At 42.1% G+C, this 25,536-nt stretch overlaps 1 protein-coding gene across 8 annotated transcripts in view; it reads left to right on the forward strand.

Annotated features, from left to right (window-relative positions):
• The first annotated feature begins 6,828 nt into the window (after positions 1-6,828).
• Positions 6,829-25,536, forward strand: part of LOC148022121 (disease resistance protein ADR2-like) — a 44,863-nt gene continuing 26,155 nt past the window's right edge. For 5 of the 8 annotated variants that reach the window (XM_087697756.1, XM_087697757.1, XM_087697760.1 and 2 more), the window contains exons 1-4: positions 6,831-7,185; positions 7,385-7,722; positions 8,123-9,425; positions 9,519-9,818. In XM_087697756.1, the coding sequence (XP_087553882.1) occupies positions 7,093-7,185; positions 7,385-7,722; positions 8,123-9,425; positions 9,519-9,818 (2,034 nt within the window). In that variant the 5' untranslated portion in view covers positions 6,831-7,092. Of the gene's footprint in view, positions 7,186-7,384; positions 7,723-8,122; positions 9,426-9,518; positions 9,819-25,536 lie in introns of all 8 variants that reach the window. The other 3 variants (XM_087697753.1, XM_087697755.1, XM_087697754.1) reach the window with 3 other exon arrangements.

Here is a 25,536-nt window from a genome sequence, read left to right on the forward strand (position 1 = left end):
CATAGGGCTATAGCAGGAGTGCTATGGATCCGTGTCTTTACACGAAGAAAGCCCGTGATGGTTCTTTATTGATTTTGGTACTCTATGTGGATGATATGCTAATAGCAGGGAAAGCTCATGATGATCTAGATGCTCTTAAGGCTCAGCTCAAGAAGAGCTTTGAGATGAAAGATCTGGGACAGGCCACTCACATACTTGGTATGCGCACTAGATGCGACATGCATCAGGGACTCCTCTACTTGTCACAGAGGGAGTACATTCATAAAGTCCTTGAGCACTTCCGCATGTAGGACGTAAAGCCTATTGGCTGTCCATTGCCTTCTTATGTGAAGGTATCACATGCTAATTGTCCACAGACAGATGAGCAGAGGCCCGAGATGGCCAAGATTCCCTATGCATCCGCAGTGGGCAGTCTTATGTATTCCATGAAAGCCACTCGTCTAGATATTGCCTTTGCAATTGGTGTTGTGGCACGCTATATGGCTACATCTAGCAAAAAGCATTGGGATGCCGTGAAGGGTATCATGAGGTACCTGAAGGGCACTACAGATATGTGCATATGCTATGGTAGCCAGGATACAGGAGTCGTGGGATACACTAACTTTGATTATGCAGGACATGCAGATAGTAGGAAGTCCACTTCCGGCTATGTATTCACATATGCTAGAGGTGCTGTTTCTTGGATGTCCAGGGTGCAGAAATGCATGGCCGTTTCTACTACAGGAGCCGAGTATGTTGCAGCCATTGAGGCTTGCAAGGAGGCCATTTGGTTGGGTTGTTTGGTTGCTCACCTTGGTATTGATGCTATCCTTACATTGCATTCAGATTCTATGAGTGCTATTCAGTTAGCCAAGTAGCCAAGAATCCGGTCTTCCATGCGAAGACGAAACACATTGAGGTGAGGTATTCCTTCATACGTGGGGTCGTTGAGGACAAGTTTGTTAATCTTGTCAAGATCTCGATTGACCAAAATCCTGCAGATCTACTCACAAAAAGCCTCTTTACAGAACGCTTTGCCTTCCTCAGGAGATTGATGGGCGTGGGATGAGATGACGTCTTTCCTCATCCTGTTGTACATGTGTACATGTTGTACTGTCTTTTTTTTCTTTTTCTTTTTGCTCCTCACTAGGGCAGATTCACCTTTAAGTGGGAGGTTGTTGGGGGTAAAGGCACCTCTGCCTAGCCGCCTATGTATTACTACACTGACAGTCACTGCCACTGCACACTGCAGGTAGCGAGCGCCCATCACCATCACTTTATTCTTTATTCTTTTAGTGACAGTTTGAATAAAGGAAGGCACGGTCACACATTGTGACTGTTGGAGTTCCAATTTCTTGTCTCTCTCTTTATTGCTCTTGCTCTCCCGCCGTAGCTCTCGAGTGCAAGCTTTGATCCTTCTCACCTTTCACAAGCTTGTCTTGACATTCATAGCAAGAGCATTTCCTTTTCACCACTATTTACCATTTCTTTATACAAATCGTGAGAGGTGAAGCCAACCTAATATTCTATCCTTGCAATATTCTCTATGGTGGGTCTCACTCTCTAACTCTTTATTAAGAAGTTCCATGTACATTTATAGACAAATGCCTTAAATAACGACCTAAACAAACCACCATGCCAATAAAAAAGTCCTAAGCACATAAAGGGACCTACCACTCTATGGGAGTACCACCTATAGTAGAAAAAATTGACTCCCTAGGGATGTTCCCATTTATGTTGAAAACCACTTATGGAGGGAGAAGAGATTTCTTGTAGAATATGAGATGAGACCTAGTTTGATTTATTACTCTCCCCTAATAGTTACCAATTTGCACTTTTAAGCCACTAAAATCCCTCCAATACCCTTAATAACAATCCTCCTAATCCAATCCAAACCACTTCTTTCAGCATAAATTGCTTCGTAAGAGGCCAAGCAACTTACTCTCCTTGGGGCTAATAGGCATCCTCAAGGAATTCTTTGTAATCTTAGTGCTTAAATTGAGCTTCTCTCTTTGTTGATTCTTTTATATATTTTAGTTTTAATTAGTTTTCCCTTCTTTTTGTGTTACTCTCTTTATTTTTGTTTCTTCTCTTTTGAGGGTTCCCCTTTGAAAGGTCTTTTATAAGGGAATTTAAAAGGTGTAACCTTTTTATCTGGTACAAGTAGATGATCTTAGGGTTTGTAAGATATTTTACTTTTTACTAATCCTGTAACGTGTCCACCTATTGTCTTCAGGACACGTCTTAGCAGTCCATCGGAAAGGTTGTCTAGAAAGCTGCGCCTGGCACTCCCATGGAATGTTACGGGATTTGCGATCTAGGACTTTCCGCGTCTGCCATGTAGTGGAAGTATTCTGGCCGTTCCCACTTAGGACCAACATGAATCAGGGTTTTTTCTATTGGTCATTTCCTAAACGGCAACTAGCGTCGAATCCGAGTGAACTACTTTACGCAGAAACGCCAGGTCCGAAGCGGATTCACGCTGCACTTGGTTCAAGGAGAATGGGAAACGAGAGGGATGCAAGGCTCAACCTCTCTCATAAGGCATAGTCCCATTCCGTTCCCCTAAAACAACATAAATCGGGATTATTATAACTTAGACTCTAGGTCAGCGCCCTTGCTGTTTGTGTCCCTTGAAACGATCTTCTTGCTGTCCATCATGATTGACAAAAGTTCCCGACCAACCGGGACTACCCATTCGTAGGACGGACCCATGGCCACATCCACCGCACTTTCCTCAAGTTATTTTAGTTATTTAATTACCTACCACATTTAGTTGTACATGCATCAATCAGCTTCCTTAATTAACCCATTAGGCACTAGTTCCTTCACGTAATCATAGCACTTGACATAGAAAAGCAATGTCAAACATGTTCCTTTTTAACATGTTATCATATTTATCTTTGAAGTATATAAAGTCCAGCCCGTAAGCTTATTCATAATTCGCTCGAAGGCTATCCAGCAATCCACATGGATTACTAATCCAAGATTCCGCCAGTAGACTAGTATGCGGGCCTCGAGATCCAATCCCGAGTCACGTTGGCCTCTTCTGCAGGGCTTGAAAGGCGAGGGATTTACAACCAGAGCCTCCTCTGGCACCCAAGCGTCCTCCTGCTCCAAGTATTGCTCAACAGAGAGACCTCTCGCGACAGGTTCGGTCCACCTTCCCGGCGCGGTTAACAACCCCCTTGGTTAGGGTCAGACAGGCAGTCGGGGGTACCCTATTGACCCAACTTAATCAATACCATATGTTATTCCACTTTACTGATTGGTCCTTTGCTTCCAAGCAAATATCTAATCCCCGTATCTTGGTTACTTTACCCAAGAAAGGTACTATATCAGGACAAGTATTCATCCTCTTGGAAGATAAACTTGCGAAAGAATCTGCCAATCTCATTCCGAGGAATTGGCCATTCCCTTGTGATCAAATCACAAGATTATGCGACTCTGCAACTTGTTGCACAAGTGTCGCATCAAAAATGTGGGACTATTTACCCATCGAATGGAATCTTCTAATCACGAAATCATGATTAGATATAACAATCAGTTCCTGATTGCATTAGGCCGACATTGTCGGTCCTAGGGTTCCAAGTTCAAACCGAGTTTCATCTTTTTAACGAGAGATCCTTAGGATAAAAACCCTTGATCATTTCTCACAAGTATGTCCTATTGTCCCTACATTCCGTGAATGTGGGCAAGTCTTTAGGGTATTGGAGTTTCAGCTTTGGCAATAAGAGCGACTAGGTCACGTTCTCAACGTGTTAAATCCTAGTTAGCTCTTTGGGATATCTTGCATTGAATTAACCCTTCCTAAACGAGTCCCTCGCGGTTTTTAGGTGTTTACTTGTCTATTCTTGAAGATAATTACGCTACCATTTGCGTAACCACATGATTCATTACCTACATATGAGTTCATTTACAAACCCTAACTTTTCGGGTTAAGATCAAAGCATAGGTTAAGTTATAGCATAATTCCAATTGATCATCCTATAACATGCAAACAAAATTCATGTTACTAAGCTTTAGGATTTTATGTTTAAACATGCAGCCTTTTTCTACTCTCATTTCTGAATGAATTAGTCATATGCTGAACTTACGCAACCTTTCGTTGATTTGAGTTTTTTAGGCCACTTGCCTAGAGTTAAATCTTCTTCATGCAGCCCTAGCAATTTCCTAAGGTTGCTAGCAACTTTCTTTAAGAATCATTTCGAAAAAGATGTTCAATAATGCGATATGCGGTTTATTCCTTCCATGCTTAATTGAAGTGTACTATCATAATTCCGTTTTGTAAAGATGGGCATTAAATAATCTAATTTCATTACTTTGCAATGCATAAAAACCACTTGCTAGAAATGCATAGAAATCTTATGCTCACTTTATTTTGTTCGTTTTATTGAAAAATACTAATGACCGAATTCTTTCATCGTGAGCTATTTCTTTTAAATTAGTCAAAGTATTTTAATCGAAAAATGCATCTTATCTCCATAAATTATCCATGCACAATTGAATTATAACGACGTAAATCAAAATTAGGAAGAAAAACCTAGACTTGTGGTGAAATGTCCACATGGATGTTAGGAGACGATCCTCCTGCGGTTGCGCCTTGTGCCTTCTTAGGGGCCATCGCGAATTCTGCCTTTTCGCCTTGGACGCAGATTTATGATGTTGGCCAATCTTCTTTGAACGCGAACTCCCTTTGTGACCGCTTGCACCGTCTTTCGGAGTCGGCTTTAAAAGGCTTTATAGGATTCCTCCTTAAACTTCTAGGAAAAAGGGGTGTAAAAGATTTGCTTTGTGAAGGCAAATGGAAATTTTAAAAGATCTCGGGTTAACAAGAACCTGCTTGAGAGGGCAATAGGGAAGGCCCACGGGGAGGGGCTTTAGCACTCAGGCTATTGGGAGCTTGTGGGAAATCCAAGGGGGAAAAAGGGCTTAATGATCCTTTTTAAAGGCCTAGGATAGGACTCCACGAGAAAGGGGGTATTTAGGGAATTGTAAAAAAAAAGGGGCAAGGGGTGTAAAGGACCTTCTAGAGGGATTTTTGTGGGGGGAGGGGAGAAACCCACAGGAATGGGGTTTAAATCCCGAGGATGGGAAGGTTTTAAAATGCACGCGGTGGACAAAAGGGGGGGAAAAGGGTAAAAAAAAAACATTCTAAAGGAAGGCTTTAAGGAAGCCACATGAAGGGGGGCTTAGCTCCTCCCCTTAGAAGCTTCCAAGAAGCTTGCAACACGTGGAGGAAGGGTGGATGATAGTCTAATGGCGGTAGCTGGCAGGTAGACCGGAATGACAGGGCAGATGGCGGCGTGATGGTGGTAGCTTCAACAATGACTGATGGCAATCCCCAGGCAGCTCCACTTCCTCTCTCTCACATGGCGTTTGCACCCACGAAGTCTGTTCTCCTTCTTTCTCCCTTCCTCACGGCTAGGCAGCGTTCGTTTCCTCCCCTTCCTAACTACTGACCCCCACGGCATTTATAGCTGAGGGAGGGGACCTTCACGCCCCCACACGGCTCAATGCATGGGATTTACCCCCCTCTGGCATCCAGCAAGGATGCTCAATCATCCTTGCTATATCCCTCTCCTCCACCACGACTGTCGGCTGGGGGAGAGAGGGATAATTAAATAAAAAATTGTCTTATTTCTAAAAAAAATTATCCTTTTGGCCTCCTAAGAGGCGGTTCGTATGAAGAGCACGGGTTTTCAATAATCCATAGTTCTAAGTCTCAATTTAGCCCATGGAGACCGTGTGAATAGCATGGGATTTAGAAATATTATCGAGGAAATATTACAAATCCCTTCAATTTGAAGTTGTTTCTTACTTTCTGTAAAATAAATACCCTAATGGAAAGATCTTCAAGCAAAATGAACTAACAATACACTCTTTACAACTTTAGGCACAATATCAACATAACAAAACTCGAAAGCAAAATGTCCAAAACATGAAAAAGAACAACTTTAAGTTGTTTCCATAACCTTCCATGCACTTAAACAATAACAAAGTAAGAAACATTAGTTACACACTAAGAACTTGACACAACTTTTAAATACACCAAGCAATACTGTGGACTTGACAAACTATTTTTCTATTAAAACAACCATAAAAACAAGAAAAAGGACCCTAAATTTAATTAAGAATACAACATGATAACTAAATGGAGAGGCTTAACAAAAAACTTCCTAAAGTGAATCCGCAACCAATACCTACAAGAATGACAACCTAAGGAAGTAATTGGCTCTTGATATACATGAGCTTAACTCTAGGAACACTAAGGGTGGTTACACACCAAATGACAGATGCCCACTTTGTAAGGTTTAACCAATCAAAACAGTTATTTAAGGGTTAGGTGTTCGCATTCCTTTACTCACTAGTTGGTTACTTGCTAAATAGGTGAACTCTCCCCGCTCACTTTTGGATGGGGAGTCTCCCTTGCACACTTTGTAAAGTGACGGACAAAGATGTACTTTTTGCATTCGCAACCAATCAAAAAATTTATAAATTTATTATTTATTATTTATTTGTAAATTATATCCATTTGGTGTGTAAAAGTATTGTGCTCATATCCTAAACATGCATGCCCACACTCTAAGGAGAGGTTGGACGTCTATCACTTCGTGTATAAGCAGCGTAAAATCTGATGTGAAAATTCTAACGTATCTCCTATTAACAAAAACGCACCCTAACGTGGGAAACAACAAAATGGACACACACCTGAAGGTCCGGAAATACGTAGGGTAGAAAATACACACATTAGGTGCGTAAATACCGTGTTGTCAGCGTCACAGTATTTTGGTCAAGCACGCTTCCTTCTCTCAGTATTTTGGTCAAGCACGCTTCCTTCTCTCTCTCTCTCTCTCTCTCTCTCTCTCTCTAGCGAGTAACAAACCATCAAATGTTCTCTTCATCATTATAATTTCTTCCTTCTGTTCTTCCTCCTCCTGTTATCTTCATCATCGTCGTCCTGTTATAATTTCTTCCTTCTGTTCTTCCTCCTGTTATCTTCATCATCGTCGTCATCATCATTTCTTCCTTCTATTCTTCCTCCTCCTGCTCCTCCTCCTCCTCTTCCTCCTCCTTCGTCGTCCTTAATCTTCGTTGCCCACCACCATTACTATGGCTGGACAGCAGGGGACCATCAACCCTCTTTTCCGCGAGCACCTTACGTCGCTCAGAGAACAATTAAACCTCCGGGAGATCCGTAGCCAGGTAGCATTAATTCATGTCTACTATCATCAATAATCTCATCAAGGTCGCATAAATGATCACTCCATCAAGTAGATCATTGCAGATTAGCATCATATATTATAATTAACAGTAGCATTCGTGATCTTTCCTGTATGATGACGACGACGACAATGATGGGCTGCTACTGATCAACGAATATCGTTTTGTGACATTGATCCAGCTGCGAGCTGGCGCGTCGGAAACGACGTTCAGCCCGGACGTGGCAAGAGTGCTGACGGAAAGTGCTAGCAAGCTGGCCGGCGTGCTACCATCTCCAGTGGGGTTGGCCCTCCAATCGGTCCTCTTTCTAGCGGAGTCCGGCCTTCAGGCGCATGACAATAAGTCATCTGAAGTGTCGCTGCTCGTCCGATTCCAACAAACGCAAAGGCAGCTTCACAGGCTCGAGGACCTCGGATCGTTGCCTGATACCATTCAAAACGAGTTTGACCGCGTTAACAAGGAGCTGCTCGTGATTTCGGCGGTAGTGGATGACCTGCGAAGGCCGACGCCTGCGTCTGGGTTTGTACTGTCCCCCTGATCTGCACCTTCATGTCAAGTTACATGGTGTCGCGCCTGATTTGTGTTCATTCAATTAGTTTCATGCAAGCCCCAAAAACTGGTAACTGTCAGAAGCAGGGGATCTGCAAATATGCTTTCTTTGTGTCACCATTTTTGATTGATCTAATGGCATAGTCTGCTAGCTGCTGCTGAGTATCTATTGGTTATTATAGACTTATGCTTATTAACTTGAATCCGACTTTTGCAGCGAGACAGTGCAAGTATGTTAGAGAGAGAGAGAGAGAGAGAGAGAGAGAGAGAGAGAGAGAGAGAGAGAGAGAGAGAGAGAGAGAGGCTCTCTAATGATATGCAATGCTAATTGTCTAATGATATGTGATGGTGACGTCGTGTTGTTTCATAGCAGATGGTGGAAATGCACAAGCTACTTGCGTGCTCTGGTATGCGCTAAATGTGATGCGCAAAAACTCCAAGGTGTTGCTGCTAACCTGAGCACGGTTTCGACTAGGATACACTCGATCTTGGACGATGTAATCTCCCTTCGAGTCCCGCGCCCATCTGACAGTTCCCCAGAACTACCGGCCCATCTGGATGCAGGGATGGATCTGCGGATATCGGAGGTGATGCGGTTCCTTAGGACATCAGGGAACGAAAGTGTAAGAGTGGTGGGCCTGCATGGTCAAGGCGGCATTGGAAAGACCACACTCATGAATGCTGTACATCACCATTTGAAGCATGGTACTGTGCCACAGCGGCACAAGATAGCCACCCTAGAGTTGGGGATGACCCCGCCACCTTCCACAAAATTGCAAGAGAGCCTCAGGAGCCAGCTCACTGGTGGCTCTAGACTGGAATTCTCCTCCGCAGCTCAGGGCAAATCTGAGTTGAAAAGCCTCTTTGCACGCTACCAATCAGACAAGAAGCCAGTCTGCATCTTCCTAGACAATGTGTGGGTGTGGGAGCATCTGGAGGAGTTGTTGCCAGAGAAGCTTGCCGATGTGCTTCCGGGTGGGAGCTACATTTTGATCACTTCCCGCAATCAGGAGTTGGTGAGACAGCTGGGGCAGATGTGCTTCAAGAGCAAGGAGGAGGTAGAGCGGGGCTACTTGCATTATGAGCTGGAGTTGCTGCGGGAGAAGGATGCGGTGAAGCTGTTTCTGAAGAGCGCGTCCAAGGAAGGGGAGAGCAGGCCACTGTCGAGTGACGATGAGCTGGTGAAAACGCTGGTTCCTCTCTGCAGTGGGCTTCCTTTGGCGCTGGTCGTGTATGGTGGTTTCTTCAAAGACGAGAGCAAGCGTGTGAAAAGTCGTTGGAGACCCGTGTTCGAGAAATTGAGAGCAGCTGAGGACCTGCCGCGTTCGTGTGCAAAGGGCAGGGTGTTCGACAAGCTCAAGGCAAGCATCACGTTCCAGAGCAAGGGGCTCCAAGATGCTTTCTTGGACATCGCTCTATTTTTCAACCGCAACATGCACTTCAATGTGGACACTGTCAAGTATGCCATGAAGGAAGAGGACTACCTTGAGTCTCTAGTCGAGCAATCACTTGTACGTGTAGACGAGTTCTGGGGAATGAGTCGTTTGGTGGTTCACGATCTGCTGGTTCTTGTGGCCCGACAAATGGCAACGGAGAGAAGCATAGCAATTCTACCTGCGCCAACATCCGAGCATGAATATGATCCATGCGAAAATGGAATGCAGGTGTCACTGGTCAGTTTCTCATGTCCGAGTGTCAATGTTAGTAACCAATGATTTCGTTCATACTAATGACAGAAAACGAAATTTGTCGTGATTTTTTTATAGGTCCGATATTTTAATCTCCAAGCACGGGCAAAGCCGGGTCACTATCCTACCAGTTCTCAAATGGAAGATTGCCCATATCTCATACTAGAAGATTTAGATTCAAAAGATTTTCCTGTGGACTATTTTTTCGGAACGATCATCAGGCATTGCCACAGAGTACGTCTCTTGCAGCTAGGCAAAGGTCTTTGTGACAAACCACAATTCCAGGAGCTAGTCTTTCCTTGGATAGCAAAGCTCAAAGAGCTGAAAGTTCTTTTCTTGTCGGGTCCAACCACCTTTGCCGTTGCAAGTACCCGAAAGGTATCTCCCTTTATCTGAATACTTTTTTGAGTATCTTAGTAGTTAGGTGTGTCTAAAAGTTATAATGACTAAAAATTTGAAGTCTTGCTTTGACTCATCATATGCATTATAAAAGTCTATTTAAAAGAAAACAGAATCTTGTTTTGTATCTTGTGGATGCTCCATTCCCTCCCATAGGACTATGATGGAATCAAGGATACGTATCCCCTTGACAAGAGCCTTGTGTTCTCTACTTATATACGTGTCTAGATGGCCTCATATGCCAAGGAGAAATTTTAGCTAAATGGAAGAATTTTTCATAGTGATTTAGTGAATATCTTGTGGGTTATAGATCTTCAGGTTGCATAGCAATGTCTTATCCTCGTTTTTATGAATCGGGTTTGTTACTTCTACATTGTTTGGTATTGTGGGTGAGAGCTCCATATGAGAGAGATGCCTTCCACATAGCTAGCATGGGAGGTATGAAAATTTCTTAAAATTCTTGATATAACTCATTTAAAAGAGTCTATCTAGGCCTGGACTTGTACCCTTTTTAAGTTCATCTATAGAGTCATTAAGGTTTGAGGGTGAGAGCGTAGAGTCGTTGCTCTAAGAGGGATACCATAGATGTGAGGATGAGTGTCATGGAGACATGTAAATTTATCACTTAGTTTAATCAACTTGTGCACATGGGAGGTGTACATGTGAAGTGCAAGTTGATTTTGGCACAATGATAGTCCAAAACCCAAGTTGGGCAAAGGGGAACATCAACAAAAGTTGTGACAAGTTATGTCGGATAGGTGCTAGTAGGTGCCTAGTAATAATCTTGATCTTAGACATTGAATAGGCCCTTTAAAATTGAGAATCCAAGGAGCCCAAATTTGTAGGGAGGTTAGTCTACATCTCAATGTGATATAGATTTGTGCAATACAAGTTAAAGAAATACCACAAGGGGTGCCAGCTTTGGGGCCAATCGGGTGTTTGCTATCAAGATTAAAGTACTAAAGTATTTATTTCCGATTTGTGAATTGTTTGCTTGTTGTAATTATTGATGAATTAGGTCATCTAGCACACTATCCAAGAAGAAGAGTTGGCTTGATTGGAATTGATCCTTGGCTTGATTCTCTTTGTTATCCATGAGCAAAGGTAACATCTCTCTTTCTTTTTCTTCAATGGGTCAAACATTTTCTTCGTGGGTTTTTGATCCTCCTTGCCTACCGAGCTCTAATGTAGAGGACTTATCTTGCCTCTATCTCCTCTCCTTGTGGTTCTGCTTGTAAACTCTCGCAAAAGATTTTGTGTTTGCTTCATAGGATGAAGGCATACACGATGGTCATGTTCCAAATTTCCTTCAGACTTTTCTTGACCCAATCAAGTTTGAATAGTCCAAGGTCTCCATGAAACAAGCTAATCGCAATGATTCGGTAAATGTTGGATAGAATCAATTGGCTTGGGTAATTGTCTAGCATGACAATATCCTTAAAAACCTTGAAGAAAGCACTTACATAAGAGATTAGTATACTAGTTGGCACATTTGCTCTATCTAATGCTGCTTTTTTGAGAGTCTCCCTTGAAGAATTTTTTATAGGCTTGTCCCAACTAGGCTATGGACTGATTTAATATCGAGTCATGACTACTATTTTCCAGCAAATCACATGTCCTACCATATTAAAAGCTTCAATCAGAACGATGGGTATCTAAAAACTTGTTATGAGTCCCAAATTTAATGCCTACTTGAATAGAACAGTTTGCATGAATAGAAACTACAACAAATTCCTCTTCTCCCTCCAAGAGAACAACAATTGATTGATTATTTGCATATTTCAACATCTGAGCTACTATACTTACAAATCCTTGGAGTGGACCCTAATGGGTATTCCATGACTTCAACTTTAAGGAGGTCTATATTTAGGTCCATCTCTACAAGGATTTGAGGACACATTTTCATGTTAACTTGGTTCATAGGTGTTTGCCCTAGAATTTAACCTAGTGGAGAAGCTATTAACTTTAAGTAAGACTAAAAGTGCATGGACATGTTTTGGTATTTCACCCACATAGATACCCTTGTAGGTTTAGGGCCATTGTGATTAAATTTAGGACACCCCTTGAATAAAGACAAGGGGAAATTTCTAAGCATCTAATAACCAAGGCTAAATTTCTTAAGTGCCATTTCCTTTGTTTCAAAAAGGAATAATTGTGCGGTAAATATTAAGCAAAGATGATCCTTTTTCACAAGCCTTCCTAGTTAAACTTCATCCCATTCCTTAAATATTCTACACGGGGACTTCGCTCGTCATATATCCCAATTAAAGCTTTGTTTAGAAAAGCAAAAGCCCAATGATTAATACCATTCTTGGTGATGGTTATTTGGAGCTTATTGTTTTGGCTGTGGTCAGGTTAGCATTGTTCGTATAGTTCACCTCTTGGTTGGGACCAATAGCATAAGGATGTGATTGTTGGCTATTGTAATTAGAAGCTCATGGATGCTCTCCAATAATTGTAATTATTGCCATGCCATGGCAATAGCATAGTATGAGCAATAGTGATCGATGTTCTATGGCTGATGCCTTTACTTTTTTCAATTTAGTATTGCTTTGCTTTTGTCACCTTACAATGAAATTGCAAGGATTTCAAGGGGGAGGTTTGTCACAAGGAGGTGTATTTGTAATGCTTAGCTTTAGCATTAATAAGTTGTGCACATGTGAGGTGCCATGCAAAGTGCAAGTTAATTAGCTCAAGGTGATGGCATAAGTAACCCAAATGAATAGTGGGGGTGACATTGGCCAAAGTTGTACAAAGTTATGGTGGACAGGTACTTATGGGTGCTTAGTATCAATTTGGGTGTAGGCCATTAATTGGGCCATTAAATGTCCAATGGTGACATTGTGGGACTAGGCATCACTTAATAAATTAATCTAGCCCAAGGCCAATTAATATTGGAACCATTAAACGCACAATCTAAATTCAAAGGATTAATTAATTAATACTGAAATTTAGATTAGAAGGTTGCAAGTTGCAACTTGTCAAAATTACCCATGCAAATTGGGTGAGAGCTATTTGGGGGATTGATTGAGGGTCATTTCAACCAGTTTGTGCATTGTGGAGGTTGACAGAGACAGAGAGTGCTGCTATAGGAGGCGCCAGTAGTCCCAGGGCATTTTCAGCCAGTCAAGAGGTGATTCAATGAGAGTGCGCAATGGAAGAAGGAACTCGAACACAGAGGAAGAGATAGAGACAATCTACAAGAGAAGAAGAAAAGAAACCTGCACTGAACAAGGAACAAATGCTGAATATAGAAGGATTGATCAGTCCTTGCATGCATCCCACAGTGTTAGTGAGGGCACCGGATCAGGCCGATGATGACGGCAGCAGCAAAGGCAGAGGAAGATGATGGATTCCGAGTGTGCACCTGCCAAGGAAGGAGGGAAGATGATAATCTGATTGATTGCTAGGTGGGAAATGGCTATAAATAGCCAAAAATCCCAAAAATTGACTGACTTGAAATTTGGGGCCAAAAATATGTCCGACCAGCATTTAATGTTGATAAAAATACCAAAAATGCTCAAAAAAATCCTAAAAAGGGTGGACAATGTCTGATAGGTAAGGCAGGTTGAAGAATGCAGAAACTGCCCTAGAAAATACACATAAAATCTTGAATGGAGGAGAAAATGCACTAAAATGCAATAAATTGAGTGCTCTAGAATGAGCTACCTCCTTTGTCAAAACAAGTGATAGACAAGTTAGAGCTCCTAAAGTCCTCATCCGACTCAGACTGAGGCTTAGAGACAGGAGATTACAAGGCATGACAAACATGATTGCTAAAACCTTCTCTCAGATCCTAAATATGGCAGAAGGCCAAGGGAGAAATGGATTTTGGGATGGCAAGAGGAATGCCAATGTCGATGAAGTCCGTCGATGAAGATTGCCGATGAAGAAGCTCCTCACGATCCTGGAAAATCCCCTTTGAAACACAAGGGGCCAGGAAATCCATAACCTCATCGCTGAGATCATTCCCCTTTGAAAGGGATGGGGGGGACGAGGGAACCACTGAAGGGGAGGGTGGGGGATGGGAAGGAATCTATGGAAAAGAGGGTGCACAAGTGGGAATGAGTGTAGCGATAGACAATTGCATTGGAGGACCCTATATAAGAGAAGGGGAATGGAGCCTATAAAGCCCGCTCTCTTGCCAACTTGTCACGATAACAACCCCTGTAAAAGAATCCTCAATACAAATGGCTTGCTCGGTGAAGACAACCCGGGTACCAAGCCTAGTAAGGCCATAGTCTGAGAGGAGTGGAAAGCCCAAGTCCTGAACATAAAGGGCCTGTGAAAAGGAGCTCGATGCACGGTCGGGAAATAAAGGCAAAGTGCCAACACAACAAATAAGCACCGAAACAATGTCACCAGCAGTGATTGAACCCTCAGAAGGGCATAAATCGTGCAACAAATCACCTTGTGGAGTCATATGACTAGAAGCTCCACTATCAACCAGCCAAGGCCTCTCAAAAGATGAGGCAACCACTGAAGAAGGCTCCTCCAAGTCAACAATATGAAGGAATATGGGTAATCGTTGGAGTAGAGGTAGAAAATACTATCAATTGCTCACGAAGGATGTAGAAGCACCAAAACGTTGATGTGAATGCAATTGCTTGTTCCTCAAAGGTTGTGTTTGGCTGCAAAAGGTAGTTGCCTGGCCAAGAGACAGTCGTCTCCACCCAATAGGCTCCAGATGATGACGCTTGAGCATTAGATGCAGCCGCAAGCTACTAGGAGCTTGCATTTTCAGCAAACGCGGATGTGGATGGCCTCACGAACTCTGTGTCGCTGTTAGATACCATGCTCTGATGCTGTGTGAGTGCGCAATGGAAGAAGGAACTCAAACATAGAGGAAGAGAGAGAGACAATCTACAAGAGAAGAAGAAAAGAAACCTACACTGAACAAGGAACAAATGTTGAATACAGGAGGATTGATCAGTCCTTGCACGCAGCCCACAACATCAGTGAGGGTACCAGATCAGGCTGATGATGATGGCAACACCGAAGATGGAGAAAGATGACAGAGTCGGAGTGTGCACTTGCCAAGGAAGGAGGAAAGATGATAATCTAACTGACTGTCAAGTGGGAAATGGCTATAAATATCCCAAAATCCCAAAAACTAATCGACCTGAAATTTGGGGCTAAAAATATGTCTGACCAGCATTTAATGCTGGTAAAAATGCCAAAAATGCTCAAAAAAATCTCGGAAAGGGTGGACAATGTTTGGTAGGTGAGGAAAGCTGAAGAATGCAGAAACTACCCTGGGAAATGCACATAAAATCTCGACTAGAGGAGAAAATGCACTAAAATGTAATAAATTGAGTGCTCTAGAATGAGCTACCTCCTCTGCCAAAACAAGTGATAGACAAGTCAGATCTCCTAAAGTCCTTGTCTGACTCAAACTAAGGCTCAGAGGCTGGAGATGAAAAGACATAACAAACATGACTGCTAACAGATTCCACTTGCTATAGCCATCGCAACTGCCCCACGGATACCACCCTCTCACAATCCCTCTTTGGCATTGGGGAATCGGGAGGGATGATTGCATCACTAACACAAGAAAGTAGCAGAGAAAGGGGCAACTACACCCTTTCCCTCGAAAGAAGATGGACTTTGCCGCACCTTGACCTTTGCATTTGTTGGAGGGTTCATAGGAGGATGAGGATGATGACTTGTTGGAAGAATTTGTATGCTGTTTTTCTTCTTCTCCTCCTTTCACAATGACGCTAGTTCCTTGCAATTTTTACAAAGACCTTCTTATGGCCACTATGTTGAGATGAAAGCCTCCCTTGCAACCTAAAAAATGCCTCATGTTCAAGCAACATGGAGGACATATGAGTAAAACTAATTGGGGTTGATGATTTTTGGGCCCAAAAAGCATTGGCTACTCCATCAAACTTTGGAGTGAGCTTATACAACATAGTTCCCACAAGATGAGCCTTCAAAGGGTAGATTGTATGTGCTAAAGCTGATCTTGCACATGTATAAGACGAAGTAGAAAATATTGAATAGTATAGTATCCTTTGCTCGAACTTTCTTTTGGCAAAACAAAAGTGATTTATTATATTACTTAGAAGATGTTTACAATGAAGTACATATGCTCAACAATTTGGGTGGAGCTAAAATAGAATAAAAAATTAATCAAATGTACAAACCTCTCAAGGAAGTCTGGGGGTTATGGAGGCAAGAAGACAAGGTGTATATCGCCAACTGGGGTTGCTCGCATGCATCATGAAGAACACATCATGGCTGCCCCATGTGAGTAGGAAATGATGATAGGGCTCATGGCAAGCTCAAGAATCACCTTGCACTTGGTTCCAATGAATGCGGCGAGAGTGGATCATGAAAGTCCAAAGCTCGCCCAAGATTGCATATGCTAAGAGGCACTCACCACCAAACATCAGTTGATAGTGTGCCTTCCAAATGTGCGAGCTATCTTGTGAAGCTCCCAATGATTTCCCATACCTGTGAGTGCTCTAGAGTGGAGTCCAATACCTGGCAACTAGACAATGCAATCAAGGCGACCACAATATAGTGGTCCACCTTGATGAGGAAAATCGTGTCGTGGATCTCAACCTTGTGCAATAGGTGATGGCCTTGGCTGATTGCATGCCAATAAAAAGCCCTCCAAGATATATACACCAAGTTGGGCACCAGCAGACAGTGTCATAATACAGTGTGTCCATTAAATAAAACTTACATACTAAATAGAAATACTATGATTTCATCTGTGTGTCATGACTAGTGTATGGCAGGGAAAATGAAAGTTGATTATGTCTTAAAGACTATACGGGGGTATGAGTGATAGTTTGGGATACATCAAAGACTTGTCAAGTGTAAGACGGAGTTTACATAAGTGTATACTTTAAGTTGGTGACCATGTACTTTGCAAAGGTTGTAAATGGTTAGGACCAAAAGTGTCAAGAATAACTGTGTGCCCAAGATAATGTCTAATGCTCATGGGACAAGGCGAAAGTGTCCAAATATAATGAACATGCAAAGGGTGAGAAGGAGAAAAGTGGGACTCTTGTGTGAAGCCAATCATGGACAACCAAAAAGAAAAAAAACTAGTGTAATTTTTTGGCTTGCTTGTGAAAAAAACGTGGAGAGGATTGGAAGGAGATCTGTATGCTTCTTATGCTCAACAAGAAGCTCCCAAGATAGGGCAAAAGGGGAAGCCATCAAAGCTTGTGATAAAAGGACTTGAAGGAGGGTTTTATCTTTGAAGTGTCTTTATTGTCCAACCAGAACATGGCAAAATAGGGTAGCATGCTATGCATGAAGTTCATGAGCTTCAAATAGACTTCTAAATACATTTCTTGATGGAATAAAACTCTTTAACACTAGAGAAGGTTTGAGTACTATCAAAACTCAAGTTTGTAGTGGATTTATGGGCAGGAAGGAGTACTTTCTTCTTATTGTAATAAAATTGTCATACATGGCTGAAGTGGTTTTTGAAGCCCTGTAATGGATAAATAGTGGCTTTGATGGATTTCAATGCTTGGTATCACTTCCTAATATCAATACGCATTCATCTATTACAGAGATTTGGATGTATGTATGGATTTATGGGATGCATGTCTTTGATTTTGGTCCATGTATAGCAGAGATCTTGATGTATGTCAGAGGATTTTTGAGCTATTGGGCGATTGTCCTAAGTGTGTTTGCATGCTTAGTATCTGGGAATCTTATATGGTTGTATTGAGATATAGTGTTGGACCATATATGGAATAGAATCATCAGATTGCGCCTCTATCATTGTCTTTTACTGCATCTAAACACTTAGTACTCTATATTTCTTCCTATTCCTTGACTCACTCTCTCTAAACTCTTTTGTCTCATACCCCTCTAGTAGACCTTTTACCTCCTTACACGCTTGGACAACGGAGAATATGGCAAACTCCTCTCCACACCAACTGTTTTGCCTCGCATGACTAGAGACAATGCTTTGGAGTTTTTAAGCGGCCATGTGAGCAGCGCTTGCAAATTCCATCCTATTGCATCTTGGTCAACTAGCTCTCAATAGCCAAAACTCCATGGGTAAGAAGCCAAAGGAAATATGATACCCTTCGAGCCTCCAACTATCCCATAGGTTTTGCCAAAAAGTTAGTTGGAAGGCATCTGTGATGCTGTATTCCACCCGATGCCTGTTGCACGAGGGCGCCCAATCCATGTCTTTCTGCATTAAAACATGCCTATCGATCCTAGGTGTGTAGGCTAAGAAACTTTGTAGCTTCTTGGTGGCTACTGCGGCCAGTCAATACCACTCTCTTGGTCCCACTCTAGCTCATCTAAAGGTCAACTCTCCCAAATCTAAAGGTGCCATTACCAAAACTCCACTTAGGATACATAGTATTTCAACCTCCAAATCTTCCCTTGGAGTTCTATAAACCCGAGCCTTCCCCTACTGGATGGATAATAGCTCCTCATCTTGTTGACCTCTATCAAGAACTAGCCATCCACCAACTTGTATTGTGTAGAAAACATTGTGAGGGGCACTATCCACTCTGTCTACTATCTATAGAGGAATGCCCACTGGTGAGAACCTAGCTGCCACACCTTTTTAGGCTACATTGGCTCTTTGATTAGAGGGTCAAACCACTCCTCTGGGATCATTGCATCAATCTCCCTCCTCCTAGCCTCAATTCCACCTGATAAGTAGATGCTTATCGTAAAACCGTGTGATCTGCTATCTTGTAAACCTCTCGCCACACCCTAACAGCACGTGCAAGGCGGGGCCTCCCAACCAGCCCACTGGATGTGAGGGTGCTCTCATATTTGAGTCTTGCCACGGTCTCAGACCTAGGGATTCCAAACCATCGATTGGTAGTCTATCTTCTCTTGACACATTGGGGGTGTCTAAAAAGGGGACTTCCACAAGCCTTGCCACACTTGGAGAGAGCTGTGAAGAAAGGAGAATTTGGGTGGTGTGATTTGAGTTGTTATGAAGATCAACCTTAAGGATTGTCTCCACCCCCCACCTAGCATTGGCCTACACTCTTGAAAGCTCTCTTGGAGAAGGACTTTCCATAAGACTACTTGGTGTAACCGTTGAAGCACTAGCTTGCCTAGTAGGGCTAGACTCTAATACTCTGGGTCAATGATCCCTAGTCCCCCCTTAGAGGAGTGCTAGATGATAGTCACCCACACCACCTTGGTATGGAAATCCCTAGACCCATTTGAATCCATCCAGAGAAAATTCCGCACAAGGGAGTGTAGTTGTCCCACACATAACAAGGAGAAACACTAGCAAGAAGCATTGTACCAAGTTATTTCCAAGAGGACTTGGTTGACTATTAGAAACCTTTTTGTCAGGGAGAGGTGGACTGTGCTTGAGTAGGTTAGCTTTCTCGTGATGGAGTTTAGTATTGGGAGGAATTGCTGAGTTGGAGTAATGTCAAGTCCCACCTGGAAACTAAGATATTAGACGGTCTATCACCCATCTAAAACCCAAGCAGATACACTACTCGGTGTTGGAGTCTAGATTTGCAAGAAAACGAAATGACTTTTGTTTGTTGATTTTTGCGCTAGCAACATTGCAAACCACCTCCAATGCTTGGCAAAGAGTCTATGCTTTCTCAATGTATCAAATACCTCTCTCACATGCTATAAATGATCTTCCCTATTCTTGCTATAGATGTGTGTCATCGAAAAATATGAGGACTGTTTTGAACAAGAAAGATTGTAGCACTTTATTCATCAATGCTTGGATTGGCCCAAATTGGCATAACCATAAAGTGGTACAGACCTCTTTTAGTCTGAAAGGCTGTTTTGAACTCATCCCCTCCTTCATGTGTATTTGATGATAGCCCGATTTCAGATAAATCTTCTTGAGCATTTTTGGCATTTTTGAAGTCATCCAAAAAGATAATCAATGTGGGGATTGGGTACCTTATCTTCATGGTGCTCTTGTTGATTTCCCAAACGATCGCCAAACATTGCTACAGTATACATCTCTTGTAGCTAGGCAAAGATTTTTTGGACGAACCACACTTCAAGCAACATCTCTTTCCTTGGATAGTGAATCTCAAAGAGGTCAAAGTTATTTCCTTGTTTGGTGCAACCACCTTTCCTATTGCAAGTACCCCAAAGGTATCTCCCTTTGCTTGAATAAGGCATGCCAAATCTTACAGGTGTCGTCAACCCATAGGGAATATTTAATTGACTTTTCATTACTGCGAATAGGGCCATTAATTATGTGGTAAATTGATTAAGAACCATTTGTTTATAACAATAATGGAGAGAGATACCTTAGATTTCCACCAGCAATTTATCTTGGATTAACCATCCAAGGGTATTTGTAGTAATGGTAAAAAATAAGGGGTAAGTGGGCGACTCTTCCTTTTATAAATTGGATTTGTGACTTCCTACATTGGTATTGTGGGTGAGAGCTCCATATGGGAGAGATGCCTTTCACACGGCCAGCAAAGGAGATACGAGAATTTCTTTAAAATCTTGATAATACTCATTTAAAAGTCCACCTAGGCTTGGACTTGTACCCTTTTTAAGTTCCATCTATGGAGTCCTTAAGTTTCAAGGGGAAGAGCCTAGAGGCCTTGTTCTAGGAGGGACACCATAGATGTGGGGATGATTGTCACGGGGACATGTAAATTTATTGCTTAGCTTAATCAAGTTGTGCATGTGATTGCAAGTTAATTTTGGCACAGTGATAGTCCAAAACCCAAGTTGGGCAATGGGAAATGTGGGCAAAAGCTGTGACAAGTTATGTTGGATAGGAACTAGTAGGTAACCGAGACTTTGTGTTTGCGTCAGACCATGTAGAAGCTAGGGAAGGTATACACATGAAGGCCATGTTCCAAGTTTCCTTCAAACTTTTCTTGACCTTGTCAAGTTTGTATAGTCCAAGGTCACCATGAAACAAGCCAGTGGTAATGATTTGGTAAATGTTGGATAGTATCAACCGGATTGGTAATTAACTAGCATGACAATATTCTTAAAAACCTTGAAGGAAGCACTTACATAAGAGGTTAGGATACTAGTTGACACATATGCTTTATCTAATCTTGCTAGTGGTGGCAGTCGTGGCGGACCGATGACCAGTTTATGAATCCAAATCGACCTAGAATCCAGATTCGTCTCCATCGTTCTTTTAAAAGCCAGGCTGTAATTTGAGTTCTAAAAGAGATGCTTGTTAATGCATTTTTATTTGCTAACATTTTATGCCAATACGTTTTGTGCTAATGTTTCATTTGCTAACGTTTTTATGGGAACGAAAACGTAAAACGTTTTAACTAGCACAAAACGAAATACGCACGAAAGGATAAAAAACGAAACGTTTTAACCAGCCGCAACTCAAAAACGTCCACAACAATTGAGAGTCGAGACCAAGCGTTTCGGCACCCCCGACCATCATGCCTTGAAACGGCAGCCGAAACGTTTTCGCAAGGGACCTGAAATGCCCCGTGGCGCTTGACCGAAACGTCTCGCCCCTGTCGAGAGCCCCCCCTTTTGTTTATTGAAGCATGCGAAGAATCTTTTACAGTCTTGTCCGAATGAGGCTATGGATTGATTTAATATCTAGTCATGAGTACTTCCATTCTCCAGCAAATCACACGTCCTACCATATTAAGGGCTCCAATTAGAACAATGGGTATCTCAAAACTTGTTATGAGTCCCAAATTTAATGCCCACTTGAAGAAAACAATTCGCATAAATAGAAACTACAACAAATCTCTCTTCTAACTTCAAGGAAATAACAATTGATTGATTATTTGCATGTTTCGATATCTTTGTTAGCATACTTACGAATCCTTGAGTGGACCCTTATCATTAATGGTTGTTCCACGACTTTGACTTTAGGGAGGCCTGTATTTAGGTCTATCTCCGCAAGGATCACAGGATGCCATCTGAGATTAACTTGGTTCACAGGTGTTTGCCCCAGAATTTCACCTAGTGGAGAAGCTATTAACTTTAAGTAAGGCTGAAAGTGCATGGGCATGTTTAGGAATTCCATCCACATAGGCACCCTTGTAGGTTCAAGGCCATTCGGATTAAATTTAGGGGATTTCTAAGCATCCAATAACCATGACTAAGTTTCTTAAGTGCCATTTCCTCTATTTCAGAGAGAAGGAAGAACTAATTGTGCAACAAATATTAAGCGAAGAAGATCTTCCTCCCAAGCCTTCCAAGTTGAATTTCACTCAATTCTTTGAATATTTTGTAGGGGGACTTGGCCCATTACGCATCCCAATTAAAGCTTTGTTTAGAAAAGTAAAAGCCCAATGATTAATACCATTCTTGGGGATTGTGATTCTGAGCTTACCGTTTTTGTTGTTTATTAGATTAGACATGAGCTTACTGTTTTTGTTGTTTATTAGATTAGACATTGTTCCTATAGTTCAGGCTGGCACTTGCAGCGTGACCTTTGTGGATGTGATTGCTTGTTATTGGGGTTAGAAGCTCATGGACGCTCTCCAAACATTGTTATTATTGCCATGCCATGGCAATAGCATAGTATGAACAACAACAACGATTGATGTTCTATGATCAATGCCTTTACTTTTTCCAATTTAGTATTGCTTTGCTTTTGTCACCTTGTAGTGCAATTGCAAGGATTCCAAGGGGGAGGTCTCTCATGAGGGCGTGCATTTTTAACTCTTAGCTTTGGCATTATTACGTTGTGCACATGTGAGGTGCACATGTGAAGTGCAAGTTAACTAACTCATGGTGATGATCTAAGTAACCCAAATGAATAGTGGGTGACATTGGCGAAGTTGTACAAAGTTATGCTGGATAGGTACTTATGGGGTGCCTGGTGTCACTTTCGGTCTAGGCTATTAATTGGGACATTAAATGTCCAGTGGTGACATTGTGGGACTAGGCATCGAATAATAAATTAATGCTAATCTAAGGCCAATTAATATTGGAACCATTAAATGTCCCATGGGATTAATACATTAATTGTGAATAGGCACTAGCTAGGGTAGGGTCAAATGGATAATTAGTTAGTTTTCAAAATTTAAACCCTGAGAATTAATTGATTAATGAAAAATATTAGATTAGAAGGCCGAGTGGCAAAACAAGCTGCCACTTATATCAAAATTACCTATGGGTGAGAGCTCTTTGGGAGCTCGTTGAGGATCAATCCAGCTAGTTTGTGCATTGTGGGGGTTGAGAGAGATAGAGAGCATGCTGCTATAATAGCTGCTAGCAGCCCCAGGGCATTTCCAGCCAGTTCGGAGGTGATTGTGGAGGCTGAGAGAGACAGAGCATGCTGCTACAATAGGTGCCAGCAGCTTCAAGGCATTTCATTTTGCTATAGCCATCAAGAGGTCAAGGAGTAGCACAGGCGACAAGTTGACTAGACTTTCCAAAGCAGAAAGTCAACATTTTGGGGCTAGTGACAGCCAGCTGGAGATTCTAGATTAGTAGATGAGAGCATTTTTGCTATCCTTGATTAAGGCAGCAACCGGTCTAGGCACTTGTATGTGATAGAATTGAAAAATTTCTTCTTTGTAGCTTCCTCTCTCTCATCTTTTGACAACCCCTCAACAGTTCTCAGCCATTTCCAGCTTGGGGTAAAGAGCAATTATAGAAGTTTCTGTTGAAACCCTCATTTACAGTAGAAATCAGGGTTTCCACAGCCACCTTGGGATCTATGCCTATTTATGAAGACCCACATACTTGGTATAGTAGCTAAAGATATTAATTTGCAGCTGATCCAAGGGGTAGTCCATTTCCAAATTATTGTGGCTGTATGCGAGGGATTGAAGACCCGATTTGAGCTTGGATTGTTCTACAATCAAGGGGAAAATCATGCCCAAGAAGTATTGGTCGATTATGACAGCCATTGTATTGAAGATTGAAGGAGATCAGTCTATATCTTAGTGTACTTCAACCTTATAGCAAGGCAAGATAAATAAATACTTCCAGGGGCACTAGTGGTTGGGGGCGAATCAGGTGCTGACTATGCAAGTTTAAGTCTCATCATAGCACATACAACAATGACCATTAGAATGGACCATGGATACCTTCGTGGTGAGCGATCAAGCCATTACCAAGGTGTCTTAGAGAGAACCTAATGTCAATATTTAATTATAGTAGCTCTTGACAATAATAAGGAGTCATAGTAGCTCTATTGCATCTGCAGTAGTATACGTGACCATGCATTTTCCACCTTTGCCAGACTATTGAAGCATCCTCCTCATGTGAGCCTGAGCTAGGAGCAAATCCCAATCTTTGTTAAGTAAAAAAACCCATTATGAACATGGATGTCAATCCCAACTCCACGATATCAAAACTTGTCAAACTTTGTCGATGTGGAAGGGAAGCGCCTCTTTGGGTCCTTTGTACTTGTATGCAAAGTATAGATGAGGTGCAATTGCTCCACCTCCACCACCCTCTCACACTCCCTCTTGGGCATTAGGGAGTCGCGAGGGATGATTGAATCACTAGTAGTAGAAAGTAGTAGAGAAAGAGGTAGTTATGGCCTTTCTTTTCTCTGAAAAATATGAACCTTGCTATACCTTGACCTTTGCATTCACTGGAGAGTTTAAAGGAGGATGAGGGCAATGACTCATCGGAAGAGTTTGTATCCTGCTTCTTCTTCTCCTCCTTTTGCAATGAGGCTCGGTCCGTGCAATCCTTGCAAAGATGGCTCTTCTTACCACAATGATAACGATGGGCCTTTATCTTCTTTCTTTTTTTAAGAGAAAAGTAAAAATACTATTAATGCACCTCAAAATAAAGTTTTCCAAGGCAAAAAACCAAGTACAAAGCAACCTTGTAAGGGACTTCCATATCAAGAATTATATAACAAGGGGAAGTCTATTACAAAGCTGGAGTTGTAACGTGCTTGAATGAGAAGCCCTCAGTGACATGATTTTAGTGGCCCATCAAGAGATATTCCTAAGTGACGCCACCTAATAATCCTTAGAATAACATAGGGTTTGTCACCTAGGTTTGCTTGAGTCCACTTCACAATGGAAGGTTCTGGCCGTAACCCACAAGGCTCAACTTGAATCTAGGTTCTTAGAGTAGAACAAAGTCACCTATTGGTTCATCTAGCATTGGTCTTTGAGCGTCCATTTTAGACCAGATCACCTAACGACCCATTTCACACTTGGTTCGAAGAGAGTGAGAAACGAGGGGGAATGTAGTATGCCAACCCCTGTACCCATAAGCCATAGTCTTACTCCAATTCCCTAAAACAACACGAAGTCAGGGTTCTACTAGATTTCCTAATTGATCAATGTGCAATTTCCTAACTAACGCAACTTTGAAGAAAATATCTCGGCTAACTAAGACCATCCATCCGTAGGATGGATCTGTCGGGGGTTTTGTCCTCTTGCTTTCCTCGATGGTGTGTTTTAGTTATTTAATTAAAACCTAACACATTTATGTTGACATGTAAAGACAACTTTCTTCACTAGCCTATAGCACAGGATTCGTTCACGTAATTTACACACAAACACACTACAAAATCAAACAGCCTTTAGAAGATAATAATGATAATATATTTATCCACACCTTTTCGAAGGTGAAACACCAATCCAATGTTCCGTCCCTTATATTGAGACCCGTATCTGAAGCATCTAGATACTCGTGTCCAAATCCCATGGACACAATCCATAATCCACTCTTTATCTAGTATAGGGTTTTCCAATGTCCAAAGATGCTAGGCCACGAAGGTTTTCCAACTCCATCCTAGGCCCCATGAGCGGTGTCCAAAACATTCATGACT

This window comes from Lygodium microphyllum, chromosome 17, assembly GCF_053477565.2.
Source record: "Lygodium microphyllum isolate KBCC chromosome 17, Lygodium_microphyllum_v1.1.10, whole genome shotgun sequence".
NCBI lineage: Eukaryota > Viridiplantae > Streptophyta > Polypodiopsida > Schizaeales > Lygodiaceae > Lygodium > Lygodium microphyllum.